This window comes from Eutrema salsugineum, unplaced genomic scaffold (assembly GCF_000478725.1).
Source record: "Eutrema salsugineum unplaced genomic scaffold, Eutsalg1_0 scaffold_7, whole genome shotgun sequence".
Classification (NCBI taxonomy): Eukaryota; Viridiplantae; Streptophyta; class Magnoliopsida; order Brassicales; family Brassicaceae; genus Eutrema; species Eutrema salsugineum.
In genome coordinates, this window is record NW_006256486.1 from 7261053 (window position 1) to 7281271 (window position 20219).

General features: G+C 39.7%; 1 protein-coding gene and 1 non-coding gene across 2 annotated transcripts; one reads left to right on the top strand and one right to left on the bottom strand.

Annotated features, from left to right (window-relative positions):
• Nucleotides 1–2228: 2228 nt before the first annotated feature.
• On the bottom strand, nt 2229–2335 carry LOC112083182. Its single transcript, XR_002897481.1, has one exon. It is a non-coding gene; the product is annotated as a small nucleolar RNA R71 (small nucleolar RNA).
• Nucleotides 2336–16983: 14648 nt separating this feature from the next.
• LOC18010648 (ubiquitin-conjugating enzyme E2-16 kDa) lies at nt 16984–17759 on the top strand. The gene is made up of 4 exons (XM_006393481.1): nt 16984–17056; nt 17161–17288; nt 17393–17500; nt 17607–17759. Exons 1-4 carry the CDS (start codon nt 16984–16986, stop codon nt 17757–17759), a joined length of 462 nt encoding a protein of 153 aa, XP_006393543.1.
• Nucleotides 17760–20219: the final 2460 nt, after the last annotated feature.

Sequence of the window (20219 nt, forward strand, 5' to 3'; positions counted from 1 at the left end):
ATTCGAACTCGGCCAGCAGCTCACGCGACCGCGGCCAACAAGCTATTTGCCGCGGTCAGAAGCTTCCCGACCGCGGCCGACAAGCCAATTGCTGCGGTCACAACACTCCCGACCGCGGCATTCAAGCTCCGACTTAAAGCCCATTTATCTGAAGCCCAAAGTCATTCCCAGCCTCAATTCCGGGACCCTAGAGACCATGGAGTATTGGAGACTATAAATACATGTCATTTATGTCATTTTTAGACACAACCCTTCATACTTTACAGAAACCCTTTTCCTTTAGCCGTTTTTATGAGATTTTTGTAGAAGATTGTTCAAGTCCGAGTTCTTCAATAGAGAAGTTTTCTTTATCTCTTTTCTTTACTGTTTTTCATTACTTTTATTAAAACCAATGATGATGTCGAACTCAGCTATGTCTGAGTAGATCCCGAGTTGGGCTTAGGGTTCCCGAAAGGGGCTCTCATAATCGATTAAGACATCTAGGTTTATAGATCTGGGATTTCGACCTGTTCTCTGTTTATTCTTGTTCTTATTGCATGTATGCTTGATTGATCACCTAGTATCTGATCTAGATAGTTAGTGTTGCGAAAGTTTTCATTAAGTATCAGCCCTAGAATGAAACAGGCGATTTTTCCGTAGGAGTGAAAACCTACCTGCGGCGAGATCGTGAGTATTGACGAGTCTTGTGCAGCTCTTATGTTCTCTCCCTTCCAGGGCCAGAGTGGAAACCTACTGGTCAGGGTTGCGAGAAACAGTTGGTTATGATCACGACAGTGACGTAGTCATACCGCCGTACTCTAGCTCTAGAACCCATATATTGTTATCCGTCAATCCCAATCTATCTACACTAATGTTAAAACCGATTATGATCCCCTAGAGTTCCCAAAAGCTCAGCGTTTTTAGCTATAGTTTACAATTCCATCAATTTTTACTTGCTTTCTTAGACCTGCATTTCAATTTCCTTAGTTCGTTATTTACTTGCTTTATTTACTTTTCATGCGATATTTTACTTGCCTTATTTTTGTTTAGTTCGATATTTTACTTATTCCATTTGTATTTCAATTCGATTTTCTTTACTTGCTTTTTAGGATAGATTTATTTGCTTTCTTTTGTTTTAGTTTAATTCGCAAGAAAAACAACCAACCTTTAAAACCAATTTAGTCTAGACATAAAGTTAAAAACCGTAGAAGAATACCAGGCACACAAATCTCTGTGGATTCGATCCCTAAATACTACAACTGATTAGCTGTGCACTTGCGGCTTTCATTTGTTTTGTTAAGGGTAAAACTTGTTCCCTCACGTAGTTGACACAAGCACGCATCAAGTTTTTGGCGCCGTTGCCGGGGATTTGTTTCGCTGCCTTTTGCTATTTTTCTTGTTTTAACTTCTGTTCTAGACATCTGATCTCTAGTTCTTTCTTAAAGTTTTTCTGAACTATCTTTCCCTTCTTTTGTTTTTCTCTGAATTGCATGAATACCAGGCGTAGACCTGCATGAGACATTCCAATTCTAGACGAGATAGACAGACACGAAAGAGAACTTCGAAGACTTAGACGAACGCAAGGAATGGCCAACGATGACCAGCCTGGATATCCTATTAATCGAAATTTAAATATGGACCAAGACGGGTCCGAACATGGAGAAAACGAAGAGAATGATCACATAGAAGGTGATCATGCTCTACAAGATGGAGAGGAGGATGAGGTTCTTCCAAGAAACCACCAGAACCGAGAGAGAGAAGGACGTGAAGACCTTGATCCACCCATCAATGTAGCCGATGGTGACCACCCAGCAATGCAGCCGAATGAACGCGTTCACCGCCCTATTCCGCCAGCAAATCAACATCGAAGACAAGCTAGGAACCATCGCATAGCTGATTTTGATGCACCTACTCAAAATTTTCAGAATCGATATGCGATTCAAGTACCATTTCCAAACCGGAATGAGTTTGAAGTCAAGCCTCAAATCATCTCATTGGTGAAGCAAAACCAGTTCCATGGAGTTCCTTCTGAGCACCCAATGGACCATATCGAGCTTTTTGAAAAAATTTGCAGCATGATGAGAACAAACCAAGTTCCACCTGACTATTTAAAGTGTAAGTTGTTCCCTTTTTCATTAGCAGATAAAGCTCACCGTTGGTTGAAGTCTTTGCCCACAGGATCGATTACTAATTGGGAAGAATGTAGAACTGCTTTCCTGAACCACTTCTACACTAAGTCAAGGTCGAACAATTTGAGAACGAAGATCTCAACCTTTCAACAAGGGCCAACTGAATCTTTCTATGAAGTTTGGGAATGTTTTAAGGAGTATGAACGTGATTGCCCTCATCATGGATTTCATGGATCAAGCCTGCTGAGCACATTTTACCGAGGTTTGCAACCAAAATACAAACTTTCACTTGATAGAGCTAGCAATGGAGATTTTGGGCAAAAGACGATAACCCAAGGAAGAGCCCTCATCGAAAATTTGGCTCAAGCCAATAGCAATGACTGTACTGAATACGATCGATCGATGAAGCAAGCCGGAACAGACAACAAGGAGATAACCGAGTTGAAGAACATGGTGAGCCAGCTTCTGAAGAGCAACAATCGCCCGATCCATGCCTGTGAAACCAACAATGGCGCAGAAGAGGAAGGACCTAGTGATATCGATCACATTAATCAAGCATTTCAAGAAGAAGATGTGAACTACGTAGGAGCACTGGTGCCATACCAAAATCGCTCCAACAACAACTTCCGGAATGCAAATTACAACGATCTCTCTTACCGCAATCCAAATGTGGAGAACCCTCAAGATCAGTACTACCTACCTCAGCAAAAATCATTCCAAAACAAGTTTCAAGGTGGAAACTTTGGAGGAATAGTACCATATCAACCGCGACAGCCATATAACTACCAAGGTACGGGTTTTAACAATCAATTTGTACAACACCAGGGAGTCACTACGAACCAGCTAGCTTCACAAATCGGTAGACTTGAACAGTCAATCCAACAGCTTGTTATGACGAACAAAAAAGCATCTAAAGACGTGAACGTGAAAGTGGACTGCATGTACAATGATCTGAATGGTAAGTTTGAATCTTTATCTTCGCACGTAAAAAAGTTAGATGTGCAAGTCGCCCAAACAGCCGACTCTATGAAGAGGCAAAGTGGAGTTCTTTCAGGAAGAGTTGAAGATAACCCTAAGAGTTTTGCAACGCCATAACCACAATGCCCGAAGAAGAGGCCGGAAACGATGGAAAGAAAGAAGAAACCCCAATCTTTGTACCACTGTACAAGGATATCGATCCCAAGCAGCCACCGTTTACGGTACCCGAACGATCACCATTTCAAAGGCTTACCAAAGCCAAAGATCCGGGACGTTTTGTTTTCCAATGTTTCATTTCAGGAATCAAGTTTACAGACTGCTTGTGCGATTCCGGAGCCAATGTCAACATCATGTCTAAGACATTTGCTGAAAAATTGGGCATAAAAACCTTAAGGACATCGACGGTTAAGGTTATCTTTGGAGATTCATCTCAAAAAGATACTGAAGGGGCGATTCATGATCTACAAGTTCTAGTGGGAGATAAGATTGTTCCAGCAGATTTCCAAGTCCTGGAGATGGATAAAGACAAGGAGAGGCCACTCATTTTCGGGAGACCATTCCTAGCTATAGTAGGAGCAATAATCGATCACGCAAACCGGCATGATGTTTTCCTCAATGTGGACAGAAAAAGGTACTATCCTACTATCTTAGATGAATTTCCAAGTAAAGGAAACAGGCCAAAAGAGAAAGAAAAGGAGAAGCCGAAAGCTTTTGCAAAGATCAAGATCATCATTCCACCGGACACAACAGAAACTAGTGAGGACCAAATCCAGGAGCTGATCAAAAACACAAAAAGGGTTCTGAACAACATTAAAGTCCAAAAGAAGAGTAAAGGTAAGAAGACTTCTCTTCAAGGAGAAGAAGTAAAACCTCCACCAATCGGAAGTGATAAAGGCACATCAAGTGGAGTGCCATTCAAATCAGCCTGATTCCTCGTGCTTACGTCGAGCTAAACGACTTAAAACAAAAGCGCTTAATGGGAGGCAACCCATTTTGGTACTCTTTCTTTTAGTTTTCTTTTCCTTTTTAGAATTTATGCTTTCTTTTTCTTTTTAAGTTTTAGGTATTTTATAAAACAAAAACACAAAAAAATCAGAAAATTAGAAAAACCAAGAAAAAAAAGGTAGGTTTTTAGCTGCTCGGCCCAGCAAAGACGAGAAGACTAGACAATAGGCCGCAGGAGGAAGACCCGCGGTCGCAACTGACGGAACCGCGGCCAAAGGTGCATCGACCACGGCACCGTGAATGTGACAGCGGCCGAGCCCTCAACCACCGCGGTCGCGCGTCTCCTGACCGCGGCCGTTGGTCGTTGAGGTGATTCCGCGGATTTCTGCCGCTTCCCGGTGTTGCCTGGTGTTTGCCTGGTGATTCCCGGTGTTTGCCTGGTGATTCCCAGTGTTGCTTGGTGTTTTCCTGGTGTTGCCTGGTGTTTTCCCGGTGTTGCCTGGTGTTTTCCCGGTGTTGCCTGGTGTTTGCCTGGTGATTCCCGGTGTTGCCTCGTGTTTACCTAGTTTTACCTGGTGATTCCCAGTCTTGCCTGGTGATTCCCGGTGTTTCCCGAAATGTTCCCGGTAAAACCCGAAAAGATCCTCCGTAAGTTTTAAACTTTCCTAATGTGCAAACAAGAAAATGTAAGTTCCCGTAAACTTAAAAATTTCCAGAAATTTTCCGTTTTTGCTTCAAAAACGCTTTTTAAAGAAAAGAAACAAACTTTTTGGATCAAAACTCTTTCTTCTCTTCTCTTCCAAAAGACTTAGAGATTTAGGAGAAAGAACACATTTTTCAATTCTTAAGCTTTTTAAGAGATTTTTGGCTCAAACCTCACTTTTTTTCAAAGCTGATTTCAATTCTGCCATCAATTCTCTCCTTCCAGCAAGGTATGAACCTCAAACTCACCATTCTTACTCGATTTTGAATTTAGGGTTTTCTTTAAAAACCCAAATCTTGGTCTATTGATGGTGGAAATAGCTTAAGAATGATAGATTATCCATTTAAGTTATCTAAAAATCGATTTTAGCACCTAGCTTAAGAGGAATTGAGATTTTTGAAATTTGGATTCTACATGCTTAATAAAAAATCAAATTTGGAAAAGCAAAATTGATGAATTTGATTTATTCTTGTGTGATTAGTGATTAGTATTGGGTAATCTTTAGAATTCACATGGAAATTGCTCATAAAAACCGATTTTTAGAAGATTTCTATGTTGAGAACATCAAAAATCCGAATTTAGTCATGAACTACTTGATTTCTCAGATTTAATATCAATTTTGTTTGCTCATAATTTTAATTAATCTTTTTATACTAGTATTAGTATAACAGATCTTAATGTATTAAAATTAGCATCCAAATTCACTCTTTTTCCAAGAATCATTTCATTTTGCAGAAAATGGACGAAACCAGATCCCGAAGGAGCCATCGAACTGGTGGCAGCTCCGATGACATTCCCGACGATGCTACTCTAGGAGAGTACATGCTGAACCAAGCCAGACCGAGAAGAAGAAGCTATGTGATGAGATTGCTCCAGCACTCGAGGGAAACACGAGCACCTCCCGAGCAACCACAGATTCGATACATTGGGAGGGAGACAAACCTGAGAGTGGACTATGCAAGGCGTTTCAAGAAGCTGAACATCAAACCCACGCCTTGCATTGATTATCATACACTCGAGATGCTTGGAATCAGAGAGGATGTGATCTGGTACATCGATGCACTTAAGCTGAGACCCTACTTGGAGCTGAACCTTCCGACTTATCCTGAGCTAGTCCGTGAGCTTTTAGCGACCGTTACACTCCACCACACAAAGAGGAGGAACCCCAGAGCATCAGATGGAATCTTGTCATTCTCTATCCGCGGACAGCCTTATTCTCTCACCATTTCTGAGGTTTGTGAAGCTCTTAAGCTTCTATACACTGATGGCATTTATCTTGAAGATGAACCTGATCTTAACCTGTGGAGAGAGATGGGTCATGGAGCCTATGATAGTGGGAGATCTAAGTCAGCCCTTCTTAGCCACCCAGCAGTGAGAGTTGTGCACAAACTCTTAGCACACACGATCTTCTCTAGAGCCAACATGGGAGGTGTTTTGAAGACGGAGCTCATTACACTTCAGATCCCATTCATGGACGACCCACGACTTGCCTGCTTTGCCTGGATCATATCGCAGAATATGGTAAAGGTAAAGCATGATTTACATGGTTGCGATGACGCTACTCCAGCTTTCGGGAGTGCTATTACAGTGATACTACAGGCTGTAGGATTTGATTTCTCATCTGAAGAACCACTTCCCGATGTCTGGTATGATCTGCTTTACCTCTCTCGCGATCACACTATCTCTCGTGCCGCTTTCGATCCAGACAGGTTTGGTTACAAGTATTGCACTGGCACCGAGGAGCACCGAGTCCGCTTACCTTCAGCGTCTATCCCGAGATTGTGCAACGGAGGACGCCCTCGATGGACTCCAGAATCCGATGATTTTCTGCCATCTGTACCTCGTCTACCATTCACCATTGGCCAGTACAAAGTGGCCAAGGCGAAGCGTGATGCAGCTGCGGCCCGTGCTCATTTTCAGCCATCTATTCCGACCGGCCACACCTCATCATCTACATCATCACACACTCATTCCGATCTGGAGCGCAGAGTTGAGAGACAGGGACGACACTTTGAGCGCGTTGTCACCCTCTTACAAGAGCAGCACCAGTTCGCAGACGACACTTCGGAGGATGAGTGATTGATCAGCACTTCACTACCATCACGGTTCTATCATCATTTTCTTTTCTTTTATCTTATCTTATTTTATTTTGCTTTTATTCACCATCTTCTCACCAACTTTTTCACACTGGGGACAGTGTGATTTAAGTCTGGGGGAGGATGTCTATCCGTACTAATTATTTCCCTGCTTTTGCTTTTTAATTTCAAGTACTTTTTAAATTTTAGTATGTAACCTATTCGACATTAAGTATTTTTCAGGAATGTTTGACGCAAAACTATGATGATTTAGACCTGCACGCTTCTACACTAGGCATAATAGCTCATTTGTGGTTAGCACTAGACTAGGCGGTAGCTAGAGTACTTGCACTACGAACTCCCACCAGAGGACTTCTATTCATGGAGATTCTTTCTGACAGGATATACTAGCTCATTTTATTTGGACTTAATATTGATATCTAATTTTCTCATCATTGATTTTAGGCAGGCATCGACATACACATCTAGGACGTCTTTTACCCTCACTTTTACCACTTTTTGTCGTCCTAGATGACCAGTTTATCTTTATCTGGTACCATACCCTAAACCCAAAACCTTTGTTTTCAATCCTCATGCATTCTCTCTTTAGTTTATATCAGCAGATATGTGCAAAAACGTCGGAGAGAAGAGGAGCGACGCAGTTTTCAGTCACTCGCAAAGGAGACTGAATGGAATTGCGAAGGAAGAGTATCAGAAACATAATAAAGCTTTACAAGACAGATATTAACTGGTAAATTCGTGCTCTCTAAGACTCTATATCTAAAGGTGTTCCTTATCTCTAAAAAAAAAAAAAAAAGAAAAAAAACGTGAAAAGAGAAAGGGAAACAAAAAGCCTAATGAGTCTTAGATTGTCGAAATTTGTGGAGCAATGAGCAACCAATATTCGTTTAAGAAGCTATTGTTTTGAAAGATTTACAAAAATCTAAGTCTGGGGGAGTTTGGAGAGAACTTGAGGAAGAAGACCATGAATCTATGTCAAGAAGAAAGTGACTGAAAACTGTGGATACCAACAGCTTCACTCTCTCTTGCGGTTTTGCATAATGTCCTGCATCCTCCAGATCTTCAGGTAACCCTTAAACACTTTAAGTCATACCCACAAAATAATCCTTCTTGACACCTAGCCTAGATTGCCTTGCCTAGATTTTTTTTGATGAGAACCACCGAGATTTTTAATGAATGTTAAGAGCTAGTTGACTGGAAGTTAGATCTTAGTGCATAGATTTCTGCATGACAGATTAACGGACTAGTTATGCCTGTATTGCTAGTGAGAATTTTCTAGGCTATTCCCGATTGACGCATACTGATTGATATTGGTCTAGAAGTTTGGTCTCTAAGATTTTGTTTAGTTCCTGCGTTTTCAAACCTCTCGCCGAGATTTAGCCTTTGTTTTGTTTGAGGACAAACAAAAGACTAAGTTTGGGGGAGTTGATAACACCGGATTTTGACCATTTTTATGGATCATTTTAATATCTTTTACAGGTGTTTTTACTCCATTTTCAAAGGTTTTCAAACGATTTCTATGTTTCCGGATTTTAAAAGACTTTTCAGGTAATTTGGGATAAAGAGGCATAAAATGGAATAAAAAGACTCTTTTGGATAAATGCAGACCGTCAGAACTCTCATGGAGAGACGAAGACCTTCTCACCGTCTGATCACCCTCAAAATTGGACAACTTATAGAAGAATCAACCATCTTTCAAATGCACTTGGTTTGGAGACATTCCAACGGTTGGATCTCAAGATATTTCATTAGCCCCGGAGCCATTCGAAGTCGGCCAGCAGCTCACGCGACCGCGGCCAACAAGCTATTTGCCGCGGTCAGAAGCTTCCCGACCGCGGCCAACAAGCCAATTGCTGCGGTCACAACACTCCCGACCGCGGCATTCAAGCTCCGACTTAAAGCCCACTTATCTGAAGCCCAAAGTCATTCCCAGCCTCAATTCCGGAACCCTAGAGACCATGGAGTATTGGAGACTATAAATACATGTCATTTATGTCGTTTTCAGACACAATCCTTCATACTTTACAGAAACCCTTTTCCTTTAGCCGTTTTTATGAGATTTTTGTAGAAGATTGTTCAAGTCCGAGTTCTTCAATAGAGAAGCTTTCTTTATCTCTTTTCTTTACTGTTTTTCATTACTTTTATTAAAACCAATGATGATGTCGAACTCAGCCATGTCTGAGTAGATCCCGAGTTGGGCTTAGGATTCCCGAAAAGGGCTCTCATAATCGATTAAGACATCTAGGTTTATAGATCTGGGATTTCAACCTGTTCTCTGTTTATTCTTGTTCTTATTGCATGTATGCTTGATTGATCACCTAATATCTGATCTAGATAGTTAGTGTTGCGAAAGTTTTCATTAAGTATCAGCCCTAGAATGAAACAGGCGATTTCCGTAGGAGTGGAAACCTACCTGCGGCGAGATCGTGAGTATTGACGAGTCTTGTGCAGCTCTTGCGTTCTCTCCCTTCCAGGGCCAGAGTGGAAACCTACTGGTCAGGGTTGCGAGAAACAGTTGGTTATGATCACGACAGTGACGTAGTCATACCGCCGTACTCTAGCTCTAGAATCCATATATTGTTATCCGTTAATCCCAATCTATCTACACTAATGTTAAAACCGATTATGATCCCGTAGAGTTCCCAAAAGCTCAGCGTTTTTAGCCATAGTTTACAATTCCATCGATTTTTACTTGTTTTCTTAGACCTGCATTTCAATTTCCTTAGTTCGTTATTTACTTGCTTTATTTACTTTTCATGCGATATTTTACTTGCCTTATTTTTGTTTAGTTTGATATTTTACTTATTCCATTTGTATTTCAATTCGATTTTCTTTACTTGCTTTTTAGGATAGATTTATTTGCTTTCTTTTGTTTTAGTTTAATTCGCAAGAAAAACAACCAACCTTTAAAACCAATTTAGTCTAGACATAAAGTTAAAAACCGTAGAAGAATACCAGGCACACAAATCTCTGTGGATTCGATCCCTAAATATTACAACTAATTAGCTGTGCACTTGCGGCTTTCATTTGTTTTGTTAAGGGTAAAACTTGTTCCCTCACGTAGTTGACATGAGCACGCATCATGCACGTGGTACTTTGACTGCGCACATGTCCCTTTTTGTCAGCGCACGTGTGTCTACAACTGACAACATAGTTGTACCTAGTTGTCTAGTTGTCCAAAATTTGTAATAGTTGTCCTTTGATCGATTTTGTAGTTTTTTCAGTTGTCCTTCGACATAAATTATTATGTTCTTGTTGTCCACAAGAATTTCGATCATTATATAGCAGCCCCAAAGATTTTGCGTTATTATTTTTGTATTTCCTATATTTTTGCATAGACGCTTGCATAAGATGGATAACATTGTCAAAGACTTCCTTATAACATAAGGGCTGTTTCAAGTGAAACCAAAAATATTTGGTTCTTTGAACAAAACAAAGTTTTATTTTATTATTTCTAGTATAGACGTGAAAAGATACAGTTTTTAGGGTATGAGTTATATTGGCTTTTAAGTAAATAATATTAGGAATTTATTTTTTAACACTACAATTAAAATATAGTTGTCCCGAGTTGCACCTAGTTGTCCTGGAGAAATTCAAAATACAAATAACTCCAAAATAAATAGTAATGAAAGAAATCAAAGAAATCCAAAATACCAATAACTCCAAAATAAATAGTAATGCAATAAATCAAAGAAATCAAAGAAATCCAAAATACAAATAACTCAAAAATACTCCTTGAAATAAATTGAATCTTTCATTCAGTTGTACCTTGTTTTTAAATTAAAGAGTTATAGATAATTGTATATACGTGTCTAACTTTATTTTGTTTATCCCCATTTGGGAAAGATTTTTTTTGCTAAAATGAATAATGTGGCTGTCGAGAATGAAAATTCCTCGGCTAAAATGTAATTTCCTTAGCTAAAATAAAATCTTTTCAGATAAAATAAACTCGAAAACTTACACAGATTAAGTTTCTATGCTATTTTTGCTCTGAAACCACTTATCTAATTTATTATCCATTTTTGTCTTCCGGCGACGTTTTTTGGAGAATAGAAACCACTTTTTTATTTTTTTTTTTGGTGTAATTCGGCAGTATGACAAAAAATTCTTGTATATTATCAGAAATACTTCACTTAGTTACATTTATGTGTGCAATTCATTCTCCACATAAATTATCTACTCCAAAGCTGTTTAGTTTCATATATCGCAATCTTCTTACATACAGTATCTTATCTAGTAATACCGAATAAGTTATCTGCTCCAAATATGAGGTATTAAACGATATAAAATCTATTGAATTGCTTGTGTGGCTGATGCTCATTATCTCTTGAAAATATAGTAAAACAATTCTTAATTAACAATTATTCAAGGTGTTGTCTTGGTTATATCCATTTGTACTAGTTGTCATCTATTTCATAGTTGTATCAGTTGTACTAGTTGTCCTCTTATCTCTTAGTTGTACTATTCGTACCAGTTGTTCTCCTCTGCAGATTTGGTGATGAACTCAGGTATAATTATAATTTACCTAAGAATCACTACGAATCAACGATTATATTTAAGAAATTATCCATGAAAATACCTAATCATCACATAAAATTGGGTACCAACCCGATTTGCAATTATAATAAAAGAATTTTCAATCAACAATTATTTAAGTTGTTTTAGTTATACCTATTTGTACCAGTTGTCCTATATCTCATAGTTGTACCAATATATTGTGTGAAAATTCCTCAGACTAGCCTTTAAGGTTAATGAATTGACAAACCTAGCCTAACATATTGAAGGGCTTACCAGACTAACCTTAGAAAGTTGGTCTTATACCATTTTGTCCAAATAATGAATATTATTACGAGAATGCCATTATAATTAATAAAATATATAATTAAAAAAAACATATTTATTTACATCCATGTTCTTTCGAAAACAGACCAGCTTCGGCCACATAATCGGAGATTAAGTGTTAGGCAGCTTCCAACCACCGTGATTTGAATTTATTTGGTTCAATAATCCTTTTTTTTTAAAAATCACTTTTTTGTATGTTCTTAAGCTTGAAATCGGATGTTTCATTGTAGATCTATCACAAGTGTGTGTTATCCACAAAAATATCTAGCAGAAACATCAAAATCGTGAAAAAAAGGGTGAACGGCGCAGACAAAAATTTACAGGTCGCAGGGAAGAAGAAGAAGTTGGGGGCAAAGTTGTCCATTCGTCTATATTTAACCTCAAACTATAAAAAAAATGAGCCCAAGAAGAGTCGAACCCGCGTCTTCTAAGAACACTAGATAAGCAAATACCAGTACGCTACGTTTGACTTTTGTTTACTAAAATCATATTTAATATATATAGTTGTATAAATAAATAAAAATAGGGTTGTTTTGAAAATAAGGACGGTTTTAAGTTTTAATTTGAGAAAAGGGTAGTTTTAAGTTTTAATTGGTCGGGGTTGGGACATATTTTCATAATGGCAAACTTACCCTTCTTTCTGAGAGAGAGAGAGAGACAGTGCAGTCTGTTCCTTAGAGAGAGACAGACTCAGAAAATACTGTGGGTCCCAGGCGAAGTCTACGTCCGGGCGCGTAACAGGCGGGAAGAGAGCACTCACGCGCGTGATTGGGTCGTTTTTTGGGCCTGATTTCGAATTTGGGAATGAAATTCCCAAAAACCACCTTTCTGGGCCTCGGTTATGGGCCGGAAACTACCCAACTAATTACACGAAAAACTACCTTTCACATTCTCTTTTTAATTTTGGCGGGAAAATTGTGGTTAATTAGAGATAATGGAGATAAATTGGTAAAAATAAGAAACAAAGTACCCTAACCAAATTAGAAACCCTAGTTTCCCTTTCCAGAAGATGTTGAAATTGAAGGGGAAATTATGCGATGATCAAGAGGACAATAACCACGGTTAGTAACTTAATCCTATTATTGTACACCCATAGATTTGTCATTGTTATTATTGATTTTTTTTCGATCTGGTGTTCGCTATTTGCCAGTAGGTTTATAGATATGGTGTTCGCGAATTGCAGTGGATGCGTTCATTCTTGTTATGGCGGGAACGTGGATAAGGTACTATACAGGAGAATGGGATTTCAAAATGGACATATCTCGTCGTGGAAGGTGCATAAATTGCAAAGATGTGTCCGGACCAGATGATTTGAGAAATCTGATTGCGCATGAGTTCGGATTAGACACGAGAGTTGTTTCGGTGGAGATTTCCTACTGGTTTGATGATGTTCTAGCTGAGCTTAATGGTGATGGGAGTTGTCCATGTGTAATAGTTACTCCTCGAGAGTATAAATTCTTCCTTTCGCTGCATAAGTCTGACAAGTCTGTGAATTTATTTGTCACATTCAAGGAGTCAGTAAATGGTGAAATGGTGAGATTAAACGGAAGGAAAGTCTTGAAGTTCAAATTGCGAGGGAACGGCGAAAGTCCTTAGGGCCAACAAACTTCATTGCCTCTTCTTCGGCTGAGTCTAGACAACCCAATGATGAAGCAGATGATGAAGATATCGGTGATTGTTTGCTGATAGCACATGCCGAGAAAGTAGAGGCAGAGGCCGCAATGAACACCTCCAAAGGTGTACAACCTGAAGCTGTCTCTGTAATCCATCCTCCAATGGGATTAAAAATGTCCCAGGAATCAGAGAAAGTAGCGGCTAAGGCCAGCACTAACACCTCCGTTAATGTAAAACCGGATGTTCCAAGTCACGCTGTCTCTGTTCACCACCCTGAGTTGGAATTAAAAATGTCCCAGGAATCAGATGAGGCGAGAGATTCGGAAGAGAAGGAAGCTGATGATGTTGACGATGCAGAATACCGATCTGATGATGATTATGATCCGGATTATGATTTTGACTCGTGGAATGATTACGTACTAGCAGATGGTAAGGGTTTCCATTCTAACCTGGATTTGATGAGGATAAGGATGACTCTGGTAGTTCAGGCGGTTGTGGAAGTACTCGCGGAAGTGAGCCGAGTGATTCAAACCATATGGACAACTCCATTGTCTTAACGGAGAGTTCTATTCATTTTCCTGGAAGAAAGAGGACTGTATGTGAGAATGTTCTGGCTCCCCATGGAGATGATGATGATTTTGTGCAGACTCCGACAGGTGATGTCAGTTGGGGGCGTCAGAATGGCGGTGCAGAGCTGAAGAAAGCGATTAAACGTACAGAACTATATGGATTTCCGGATGTGGCACCAGTCTCTGATGAAATGGCAGGGGATTTCGATGAACTTGATTTGTCAAATGAAGATGGAGAGATATGGGTTGGAAAAAAGTTCAGGAACAAGGAACACTTTAAAATCACGTTGGCCATCAATGCGCTGAAGAATATAGTGACGTTCGAATTCAAAAAGCATGCGAAGAAGTACACAGTCGCCGAATGTCCATCAAAGATATGTGATTGGAGAGTGTTGGGGGGTCAAGTTGGCGAGTCGGCGTTGTATGAGGTGAGGAAGGCGTGTTTCAAGCATACATGCCACCCGGATACAAGAAAGAAATTTTCTAAACATGCTACTTCTAATGTCATGGCGGCTCTGCTGAAGTCTAAGTATGAGAATGCAATAGTTGGGCCACATGCGAGTCAGCTACCTGCAATTGTTCTCTCCGAATATAATATTACAGCCTCGTACTGGAAATGCTGGAAAGCTAAGGAGCTGGCTATATACTCTGCTCACGGAACAGAGGAGACTTCTTTCAAATTATTACCGATTTACCTCCATGTGCTCAAGTATGCTAACCCCGGCACCATAACGCATTTGATAACCGAGAGCGAGAGAGATGAAAAAGAAGGAAAATGTATTACCAGGTTTAAGTCCGTATTTATGGCATTGGCTGCGTGTATATCTAGATGGAAACATTTGAAACAAGTACTTGTTGTTGATGGGACTCACCTCACTGGTAAGTATAAGGGTTGTCTATTAACGGCCAGTGGACAAGATGCTAATTACCAGGTATTTCCAATAGCGTTCGCCGTTGTTGATGCAGAGTCTGACAAGACGTGGAGGTGGTTCTTTGAGAAGTTGTTAGAAATTATTCCAGATTCCTCTGATCTTACTATTATCTCGGATAGGCACGGTGGAATTGCCAAAGCTAAAAGAAATGGTATCCACAGTCACACCACGGTGCATGTCTTGTCCATATCCAGAGAAATGTTCACGGTAAATTCAAAGGTTCCGGTCAGAAAGGGTTGGTCGGAAAGGCTGGAGAAGCGTTCACAGTTTCTAATTTCAAGAAACTATACGCAAGGCTGAAGGATGTTGATTATGGTTGTTGGGAGTACATGGAAAAAATCCTTCTTGCGCTGTGGACTAGATCACACTTTTCTGGTCAGAGGTATAATATGACCTCCAGTAACATTGCAGAGTCTCTGAACAATGCACTATTAGCTCCAAGAGACAGTCCAATCATTGCAATGCTAGAATTTATCAGGCGAATGTTAAGTAGGTGGCTTGAATGCAGAAGAGAGACCATTCAAAAGATGGATGGTGACATTACAGAAGAGGTTGACAAGTTAATGAACCTGCAGCAGCAAAAATCTGCTGCACTATCGGTTCAAGGCATTTTTTTGTGGGAGGTTGAAGTGAGTTCTGAGTTCGGTGTACGGAGGCTTGTTGATCTGGAAAACAAAACATGCTCATGTCTAGAGTTTCAGACATTGAAATACCCTTGCCGACATGCAATGGCCGCGGCTAGGCTTCGCCAAGTGGAATACAGCAGTTTGGTTGATCCAATTCTTAAGAAATCAATTTGGAGTGCAACAGTTTCTGGCAAAATCCTACCAGTGCCCGACCCTGACGACATTCGTATCCCAGCAGAAGTGCGTGACCTTATTATTATGCCACCTAAGGCAAAGCGTCCATCAGGAAGGCCTACGACGAAGAGAAAACTTTCAGCAGGAGAGTATCCTCAGGTTAGTGTACACTAAACATATATTTTTTCCCAGTGATACTGATTATTGATTAATGATTACTGATATACGCTGTTGCAGGTTGCGAAAAAAAAGAAGCCAAACAAATGCTCGAGATGTGGAAATCCCGGCCATAACCGGGCAAAATGCAAGGAACCATTGGGTTGACCGGGTGTGGCTCTTGTGTGTCTCATGTTGCTTTTTGTGTGGGGATGTTGCTTTGTTTTTCGGGTTTGTTTCTAGCGTACACTATGTTTCCCTCTATTTAAACTTGGAAAGGGAATACTGTGTACACACTGTGTTTTTCCCACTATGTTTCCCTCTAGCGTACACACTGTGTACACCCTGTCCAGTAAACATCATTAATTTCATGACAGTTTGTGGACACTGTGATCTCGCTTTGTTTTTCGGGTTTGTTTCTAGCGTACACTATGTTTCCCTATATTTAAACTTGGAAAGGCATGAACTATGTTAAATTTGGTATGAAAATGATGATGTTTACTGGTCAAGGGTGTACGGTCAAGGGTGTACACCCTTGACGGTGGACACAGTTTGTGTACACTATGATGGTGGAAAACATCAATCAGTTTACATCATATAGTGTATTTGCATTATGGCTTATTTATAAGTTTACATTTATATGGTGACGCATATAAATTTAGGTGTATGGACGTTATGGGTTATGTTTAGGGTTTAGGGTTTAGGGCTTAGGGTTTACGATGTAGGGTTTAGGTATCAAAATAATTATCAAAGACATGGTTCTGGATCAAAATAATTATCAAAGACATGGTTCTATAGCAGAGAAAGAAAACATTATGAAAGACATGGTTCTATAGCAGAGAAAGAAAACATTATGAAAGACATGGTTCGAATAAACAACGGACAATGATCGTGTCTTTGAATTGAAATTGTAGGATAGGACAGCTCGAATAAACGGTTTTTTCAAAAAGCAAGTCATTACGATTTTGAAAATTGCTTTAATGAAACCAGTGTATGAGGAATAAACGCGACCCAAAAAAATCAAATTGGAAACGACAAAAACTAATTAAGTACCTTTTTTGAAACCTGTTGCACCGTTTGACCGACTCGTTTCCCTTCTTTAGTTTATAATGTTTTTCCTGTCGTCCTCTATAAAAACTGTCCCCTGCCTTCTTCTTTAGTGAAACAAGTTTCCGGAGACACAAAAAGGTAATAACAGCAAAAGTTAATTACACAGAAACTTAATATTTACTTTCTAAAAATGTACTCTGCCAAAGTGATATCATTGCAATTGAAGGAAGTGGAGAGGAAAAACACTCCATGTTTCAGTACAGGTATTTGATGGTTCATTTGAAAATAGGTGATTAGTTTAGTTTTAGTTTTTCAGGATCGGTGTTTTAGATCGTCTACCTAATTAGTGTTTTGCCGATTTCATTAGGACCTGTGGGTGAGGACTTGTATCACTGGGAAGCTATCATAACGGGGCCTAAAGGTTCACCCTATGAGAATGGTGTTTTCAAACTAGACATTCACTTTCCGCTTGACTACCCTTTCGCGCCTCCTAGGGTAAGGATTGAAGCATATCATTGCTTTCTCAAATTGCTGTATTTTTAGGGTTTAGGATTTAGTCAATAAAGATTTCAATTACTAATAACACTGATTTTTTTCAGGTGATGTTCAAAACAAAAGTCTATCACCCAAACGTTACAACTTATGGGAACATTTTTCTGAAGATGTTGAATCCAACTCACTTCAGGACCAACAACAGCATCAATGATGTATTTTTACATATGAAAGAAATAAATCGTTATTGTGTTTTATGGAATATAATATTAATTCCGTTTAAATAAGGGATTAACTGTGTTTACATGTATATGTAATCAGGTACTGACGGAAATACACCAAATGTTAACTGCCCCCCAAATAGGGGATGGACACTTTTTTGTTGAAGAAATTGCTAGGATTTACGTGGAAGACAGGGCTGCTTTTGAAACCACTGCACCTGCGTGGACGGTGGAGCACGCCGGAGGAGCATAAACTCCTTAATTGTACTTTTAATTATGTTTGTTGAATTGTGTATTATGTTTTGGAAAAAAATAAGACCTCTATTTTGTTTGTTGGAAAGATTATGACTTCAAATTAACTTTTTAATGTGGTTTTTATGTTTAGGATTTGATAAATTGTCGAAGCATAAATTGTCCAATGATTTCATGAAACATAAGTCATCGAATATTAATTCAAAGATTGTTCATTACATACTAAAAAGGAAATATATGTGTACACTTCATATAGTGTACACATACTAGTGTACACTTTCAAAGGTGTACAGCATAAACTTATTTTTAAAGCATTTCGCAGATACGCCTAGCACACCAATATATGAAGCAACCATTGCAAAGTACTCGGATCTCAGGTTCGAAATGATCAAATGCACAATCAGGCAGCTTGATGACGTCGTCATTTGGATATGAAAATGAGTTTGAGTACGTATCCATGTATGCAGTTCCGTAATATGAAATCTCAAGAATTAACTCCTCACCTAATTGTCGCACGCGCTCTGACTGTAGACTTCCGTGATGCGTTGCCAACAGTTGCAATGTTTGGCTTGCGGAACAAGGGTCACCCAAGAATTAACTCCTCACCTAATTGTCGCACATGGCCGACGCCAGGGTGGAGAGAGCGTCGGTGGGAACATTTGGTTCCAGCATGGTCCTACTTGCAATGAGATCTGCGCCTCTGGTTGCAAGTCTCAGGCCTTCCCAGTATCTTGCCTCAGGGTTTCCACTCGCCAAACATTTCAGAAAGAATGGGCGTCTTTCCTTTCCAGGGCATATGTCGCTGGGGACACAGCAAAGGGCATAAATGTTGGATGCTTTGAGGACATCGTCGGTGAAAACAAGCCGGAGGGTGCGCTTTCCGGCGCACACAAATGGTCCGAGTCGCCAAAATGCTTCGCTGCCGAGCCTCTTGAGGATTTCGATAAGAATTTCATCAGGCAAGTCTGGGAGTGACATGTTCGGTTTAGGGTTTGTTATGTTTGGTTTAGGGTTTCTTTTCGCTGGAAAGGAGGCAAATTTTGTTAAGACATAGCAAAATCATCATATATGGACTTCACTGGTGTGTGGTTGGGGGGTGGAGAATTTATTATACGGTTGAAAATAATATAAAAGTGTACTCCCTTTTAGTAAATATTTCACCTACCCGTTTTGTACCACCAATATTTAGAAGAATGGTCAGTTCTCTTTTATTAAAATGCCCGAAACTAGTAGTTACATTTATAATGTAGTGCGACGTGTTGGGGTTTATATATATAGTAGTTTAGCAGTTATTGAAGTGGCTCTTATCTGTATACCAACCACGAATTAGGACATTTATATATCTATCCACCTTGTCTACAAATAAAGGGAATCAAATTTATTTTACACCAAAGTGAAACAACAATGCACTACTTAGACGATGATGTTTTAGGGTTAATAGTAAAGAAACTAGCTGAGGATGATTCCTATCATCTTGGCCCCTTTATTCACGCAGGAAAACGTGGAAGAGCCATCGCGTTCACCCACGACGTGTTACGCTCTGCAGACATCTCTCGATTGGTTGACACACCGCTCGACGTATCCCCTAGGAGCCCTTACCGCCCATTCTTTGAGCGTTGTCTTGGCGCCTGTAATCCACGAGCTATTTATTTCGAAGCCATTAGAGTTGCCGTGAGTGAGCAAAGATTGTATTCAGCGATTACAATGCTTAACCGACTTGTCCCATGTGATAAACATGCTACTTTCGCATGTGCCATGTTTGAAATTTGCGTCGGTCGTCCACGAAGGGCTAAAAAACTCCTCACCGATGTATTCACTCACCACGTCCCTTATGCCGCTTATGAAATGAAGCTGTTAGCGCACGCCGTTATACGTCACGTATGGGAGTTCGCACTGGGGCCGTTTGAAGATCCGTGGGGTGGCCTTTGGACCTTCCCCATCACACTACAAGAAGAACCTATATCGGAGTGTGTAGATGACCATTACGATGGCTCAAATACACCAGACTGCGAGTATTGCCTTCTACAATGCACGGCTCTGCGCATAAGATATTTACTTTAGTTTAGTTATTTTATTTGCAAGTACTAGTTTAATTTTTGTAATAAATTTAAGGTGGAAACTAAGTGAACATCACTTGACGATATTATTGTAACAAGTAGCTACTAAGAACTTAACTAGTTGTAACAATGTAACTAGTACTTTAATTTCTGTAGTTGGTAAACATCACTTCACAAACTTATTGTAATATTACTTCTGTTCAACTACACACTAATTGTCTTACCATTAACTGTTTCTCAACTACAACTACCCATCCAATTCAATATATAGTTTCATAAAATTGCGAAGAAAGTTCACCCTCCACAAACCCTATAACCTTCCCAAAAAATGCCAGATTTACCAGATTTACCAGATCATATTTTCGAAATCATTGTCAAGAAAGTTGCTGAGTCTGACTGCATCT

Coding starts and splice junctions, on each gene's coding strand:
- LOC18010648 (XM_006393481.1), top strand. CDS start 16,984: ATGTACTCTGCCAAAGTGATATCATTGCAATTGAAGGAAGTGGAGAGG. Junction 17,057..17,160: donor CACTCCATGTTTCAGTACAG/GTATTTGATGGT, acceptor CGATTTCATTAG/GACCTGTGGGTGAGGACTTG. Junction 17,501..17,606: donor CCAACAACAGCATCAATGAT/GTATTTTTACAT, acceptor ATATGTAATCAG/GTACTGACGGAAATACACCA.